Source organism: Erithacus rubecula, assembly GCF_903797595.1.
Source record: "Erithacus rubecula genome assembly, chromosome: 3".
NCBI lineage: Eukaryota > Metazoa > Chordata > Aves > Passeriformes > Muscicapidae > Erithacus > Erithacus rubecula.
This window is the reverse complement of record NC_136689.1, coordinates 120424408-120430594: the sequence shown is the minus strand read 5'-3', so window position 1 is coordinate 120430594 and position 6187 is coordinate 120424408. Positions and strand designations below refer to the sequence as shown.

Below are 6187 nucleotides of genomic sequence, written 5' to 3'. Positions count from 1 at the left end.
AAAGCCGCTCTCTGCCTGGCTCCAAACTCCTTTCAGGGACTTGTAGAGAACACCAAGGCCCCCCTGAGCCTCCTTTTCTCCAGGCTCCCTCAGGCACTGCTCACAGGATTTGTGCTGCAGACCCTTCCCCAGCTCCGCTGCCCTTCTCTGGACACGCTGCACACCGCAACGTCCCGTCGGGCACCCCGGCCCTGCCGCCGTGTGAGCACAGCCAGGCGGGGAGGCACAGCCAGGCGGGCAGGCCCGGCCCGGCCCGGCGCGCCGCTCGCCGGCAGGGCGCTCTCGGGCGAGGCGGTGGGCGGCGGGCCGGCAGCGAGAGCCGCCCGCGCCTCCGGGCCAAGGCAGCGCGGCCCCGGCGCCCCGCGCCTGGCGGAGCCGCGGCCGGCGGGAATCCAGTCCGGGTTTTGGCGCCGGGGACCGGCGGCGGCGAGGAAGGGCGAGCGGGAGGGGAGCGCGCGCTGCGCCCGACAGCCGGGCCGGGCCGGGCCGGGCGGGCAGCCGGCGGAGTAGGAGGGCGCCGGGAGCAGGTGGGCGAGCGGCGGGGCGGCCGCGCCGGCTCCGGGCCCGCCTGGCCGCGGTCGCGGGCCCCCATGGCCGCGGCGCGCCCGCCGCACACACCCACCGCCGGCCCCCGGTGAGCGCCGCCGCCGCCGCCGCCCCTTGGGCACCTCGGCGGGGCCGCTGCCCGCGGCCGGGCTGAGCGCGGCGAGAGGCGGCCGGGCCGGGCCGGCCGGGCGGAGGCACCATGCAGGCGCGGCGCTTGGCTAAGCGCTCCAGCATGGGCAGCCGGCGGCTGAGCGCGGCGCCGCCGCAGGTGGACGCGGTCCGGCCCCCCAAGCCCGAGAGCGCCTGGAGGCCGCCCCGGCGGGAGGGCTCCGCTGCGGCGCTGGAGGAAGAGGACGAAGACGAGGACGTGGTGGTTGAGGTGGAGGAGGAAGAAGAGGAGGAGGAGGGCGGCCTGGGGAGCGCCCCCCCGGCGCTGGCCGGCCACGGCAAGGGCCCCCTCCGGGGGAGCCTTAAGGTGCGTGCCGGGAGGGCGCGGCTGCGGGGCCCGGGCGGGGAGCGGGCCGGTGAGGCGGGCCGGGCCGGCCGGGGTCCCGGGCCGCGCCGGCGAGCGCCGGGGGCGGCCTGGGGCTGGGACGGGGCTGGGAGCGGGCTGGCGCCGGCAGGCTGCGGCGGACTTCGACGGCGGGCGGGCCGGCCGGCCCTCGGCGAGTCCCAGGCGAAGCGGGCGGCGGGGGCCACTGGCTGAAAGCGGACGGGGGGCGTGGGGAGCCGCCGGGGTCTGGAGGAGTTTGAGCACTGGCAGTGGAGACTTGGCCGGGTGAAGCTCGCGGCTGGCGGGCTCGGAGGCATGTGCAGCCCGGCCGTGTGCGCAGAGGTGTTCGGAGAGCTGAGCCTGCGGGCTGCCGGGGCCGGCCCGGCTCCTGCCAGCGCGGGTGGCCGCGGCCAGGAGCCCTGGGTGGGCGAGCTGTGCAAAGTTTAGCAATGCAGCTCTTCTGTGCAGAGGCCCAATTCAAATCCCATCCAAGCGTGCGCCGGCAGTGCGCTGAAATCGGTGCGGTTTGGAACAACCTGATGAACACACCCACTGGCTGAGAGCCCGCAGATTTAGACTTAATGATTTTATTATGAAGCGTTTTCTGCAATTATTTTTCTCTTGGGATAACCAGGCTAGTAGGATTTAGTCTATGTGTAGTACTATAGAGGATTCATGTGAGAGATGTCCACTGGTTATGGAAAATAACTGTATGAAAATTTAAAGGCACCCATTTTAATTGATTTTTTTTTTTTTTTTGTCCAATCTAGGTAATAATTCGTACTTAATAGAAGTTCAGGGTTGGATAATTAGGAGTTCTGTATTACCATTGAGGTCTTTCCTGTATCCACAGATGGGGGAAAAAGAAGGAAACAAATCCAAAATAAACAGCACACAAAGGAAAATAGCAGCAGAAATGCAAGTTATCCCCGTATTACTTCAGAGCAGTTTTGTTACAGCACCGAGAGAATCAGTCTGACACAGCTGGGTGATCAGACTGTAGCTCTTCACTGAGTTTGTCAAATGCCATGAGTTGTGGTTACGGTGTCTGGGTCACACCATCCATGGTACTGAGGCCTGACAGGCTGGAACAACTTTGTTGCTGCTGAACCAAGGCTTGACACTCGAGTGGTAGCCTTAGGATGAAGAGCACCATAATGGGCTTCTGCTTCCATCGTTTTCCCCTTAGTAATGAAAGTCTTAAGTAGTAGAGGAGGCTTAGAGGGAGTTCTTGTGTGTATCTAATAGGAAAAAAGAGTGAAATTCTCAAGTAGAGCACAATAAACTGAAATATAACTGGATTACATAGGTATAATCTGCATATAATGTGGGAGTGTACTGTCCTCTTTGTCAACTCTCTTTCAACATGCTTTCAGGTAGTAGGACTCTTAGAGGTCGCTGGTGTTTGTCCTTACACTTAGGAGTATCTGTACATACAGAAATATTGTGCTTGCATGTCTTTACTTCCTTGAATAGTAAACCTACCTAATAGGTGAGATGAGTGTAATAATTCCTATTAATCTACTTTTAGTGTACGTAATAAACTGTCAAGTCACTGTTGATAACCAGGTGCACATATTTACCCTCTCTGGAGGAATGTTTGTAACTGTCATTCCCTGCTCAGTTTCTGCTTTGTTTATACTTTTGAGTATTACAAACTAGGAGAGCTTAAAATTTAACATTGTAAATAAATTATCTTTGGTTTCTGTGTATTTATTTAGATTGTTAGTGTGGGAGTTCTCAAAGCTTAATAGGAGGGCTCTTCCAAGTAATTTTAAAACAACTGATTAAACTTCCCTGCCTTTGGCATTGTGTTTCTGAGTGGTTTTGAGCCTGAAGCAACTGAACTGCAAAAGTGCTTCCCAAAAGTGGCTCTTGGCTATGTGGCCCTGAGTATGTTGGAAGGTGGGTTTTCCAAGTGAGTTGTGTTTCTGTTAATGAAAGAAGCTCCATGGAATGAGTACTGAGGTCCAACTGCAAAGCACTGGGAAGGTAATAAGACTGGCAAGATCTGGTTGTGGTTTGTCAGCTGGAATTTCTTCCAAATGGAGAGAAGTGGCATGGAGTCAGCAGCATTTGACTCCCAGACATGGGTTTCTGAATTGGGTACTGGGATCAAAGTATTTTGAAGGGGTGTCCCCTCCTGAGAGATGGTATAATTATTGCATTGATCAATATTCTTCATAGTAAGAGAAATCATAAAGAGCTTCAAAATTTATTTGGACATGAAAGCAAAGTGATCTGGGTTTTTGCAGTGTATGCTATCTGGATAATGCAATTAAGAAGCATCACACAGCGTTCTGGTGTGTATTCACATGCACATTTGATGTCCTTGAGTGGAGTGGCATTTTAAAGCTAGAGGTTTCAGGGGCTTGTGACAAAGTCACTTATATGGACTGCCTATAAGTGACACTGTCACTTACATGGACTGTGATAGGTGGATAAAGACATCATAGGGTCAGCAGTGGAATTAATATTGTTAAAAGGTGCCTGAGAATTTGGTCCACTAGTCAAAATTAGCAAAGTACTTGCACTATTAGGTCTTACAGCTGTGTTCTTTGCTCCAGAAAGAAGTCTACTGGGACCTTTGACCTTCACTCTTAAGCATGGGGATAGAAAGGAAGAAGCACTTTATAAAGATTAGTATTTCTCCAGTTTCTGAAGTCGTGGAAAGAGAGAACACATATTAAAAAAAAAGAGAGACTGGTGGTCATAGGGAAGATACAAAAATTGTGTCTTTATGTTGCTGTAGCTGTCTAGCTGTCCAAGAGGAGAGCACAGGAGAATATTTTTGTTGCTCTTTATTCCCTGCTATGCTACCATGCTAGAAGAGGCATGGGTGTGCTGTGTGTGGCTGATGGGTAATGGCAGAATAGCCAGAGTATCAGAGAGCCTGTGAAGCCTTGATGAGAAGTGCTGTGTTTTTTTACTTTGTCAGAGCTAGTTCATTAATCTCTGTATGGAAATTAATTACACCAAGGTGCTGATTATGCAGAGTCATTTTGCATGTGAAACTATTTTTGTGCAGCCTGTATTTGCTTTGGCTGCATTTGGATTTTCAGCCATTTGAAATGAGATGAAAAAGTATAAATAGTGCAATTGCTAGTACTTTGTCTTGAAGCGTGGGTTTATTTGCAGTCCTGTTTAATTCATCTTTTGTACACAGCCTACTAGCTCAGATATCACAGTCACATTAGTGCCATGCTGGGGTTAATGCAGTCTGAGTGTCATGACAGGGAAAGGAGTTTTGAAGTAGAGTCCATCAGCAGTCTCCAGTGCTGACTTTATCAGATACTTAGAAGAAAACCCCACTGCAAGTAGCAGAGTTGTGCTAATTTTTCTGTGAACCGTGTTCAGAGTGCTGTGATTGAGACTGTGGACTAGTGGTGAACATGGGCTTGTGATAACATGCCAGCATGTTGTAATGCTTTCTCTACTGTTATGAATAGTAAAGGGGTTAGTGCTTTCTTCTCTTCAGCCCAGTTGAGTTTCCAGATTATCTCCAGCCCAATTTCTTTCCCCAGGCTAAGAGTATGAACACAGGACAATCCTAATCCAGTTGACTATGGGTGCTGCACCTGTTCCTCAGCCATGAAGCATGCTGCCTTGTTTGTGAGCATCTCTTTATAGTTCAAAAGGATGAATTTCCCACAAGTGGATTTGATCCTGCAAATACACAGCTCCCAAAATGCTGGAAAATTATCAGATGAAGAGTCTGAAAACTAAAGGCCCAGAGAGCTGTGCGGTGATGGTAGAGGAATACAAAAGCCCAAGCAGTGTAAGCAGGACTTTAACTTCATGCTTGCACTTTAACACTGGCCTCAGTTTCACCCACCTTATGAAGTGAAATTTATGACAGGTGCAAAGTAAGCAGCATGTACAAGTCTGTTCCAGAGTTTCAGAGTGGAGATGACAGACATTGCTAGGAGTTCCTGAAAAATTGTGCTTTTGGACAATTTTTGTGGCTTGTTATGTTTTGGGTTGATTTTTCTTCTCTTTTTTTTTTTTTTAAAGATAAAGACATCTGTGTGATATATGGGGTGCAGAAGAATCTTCAAAGCTTGGGTGGAAGAAATCAGTTGCCTTGTAGTTACGTGTTGTTCAGATGCATTGAATTCACTCTCTTCTCTTTTGCTCCTTCTTTCTAAAGCCAAGTGTGAATTCATTGCTGTCCTTTAAATCAGACTTTTGGCTTTGCTGTTTGAATGGACTGTATACTCATATTGTGGACAAAAAAGTGGGTTTTCCTGCTTGATTAGCAAAGTGTTATTTAATTTAGCTTTCATGTGTGTGTGTGCAAATGTATTTTCAGAGGCAATTTGCAAAATACAAGCTTCAAATACCAGATTTACTTAGTGAAGGAGAGACCTTGCATGGCACATTAGGAACTTAGGAGGAAAATTAAATGTTCTCTGGACTAATAATGATAATGTTATTTTTTATAAATACTGCTGGTTATTAGAACACCAGAACTCATGTCCTGTACTAGGAGTCTGTTAGGCTAGGCTTTGTACAAACTCAGAGCAAGCATGATCCTGGTCTGCCCACTTCTGCAAAAAGTAACATGAGATATGAATGGACACTGATGAACTGTTAGGAACAGCTAAAGAGTGAGATGAGAGAGGCAGGTAAACACCAGCAGCTTAGCCATATTTTTGTAAGTAGATAAAGTTAATTAATTTTTAAATTTCAAACTTCATTCAGTTTCTTGTTCTTGAGTGAAAACCTGTCTAGTGATGTTGGTGTGAAAAATTCATGGGTAGACTTGGTATTTTCTTCTTTTCTTCCTTTAGAAAAAAATTTATAAATTTATACATAATACAGATTACTGGAGGCAGAGCTGGAGGTGGTGAGAAAGTAAGATAGTGACTTTTCTCCACTCTCCCCTAATAAAGAATAAATGCGCCTAATTTGCTTATGATTTTTTCTTGTAATTTTGTTGTTGTTGTCATTGTTTGGACACAGGCCAAATGAAACCACTTCGCCTCTGAAAGGAATTGTGTTAGGAAACTGTAACTATGTAAAAGTAAAGCCACGAGCAGTTCTGATCTTGCTATATTCTTTTTGGTCAAGAATGAGATTAGTTAAGAGTGATTGGTTGACAGCCTCCAGGTATTCAGTACATACCAGTGGATAGAGATGTGCTGC

General features: G+C 49.0%; 1 protein-coding gene across 2 annotated transcripts in view; it reads left to right on the top strand.

Moving 5' to 3' along the window:
• Nucleotides 1–302: 302 nt before the first annotated feature.
• Nucleotides 303–6187, top strand: part of ZNF704 (zinc finger protein 704) — an 84252-nt gene continuing 78367 nt past the window's right edge. The window contains exon 1 of one of the 2 annotated variants that reach the window (XM_079300066.1): nucleotides 303–1021. In XM_079300066.1, coding sequence (XP_079156192.1) covers nucleotides 746–1021 — 276 coding nt within the window. In that variant the 5' untranslated portion in view covers nucleotides 303–745. The remainder of the gene's footprint in view (nucleotides 1022–6187) is intronic. The other variant, XM_079300065.1, reaches the window with a different exon arrangement.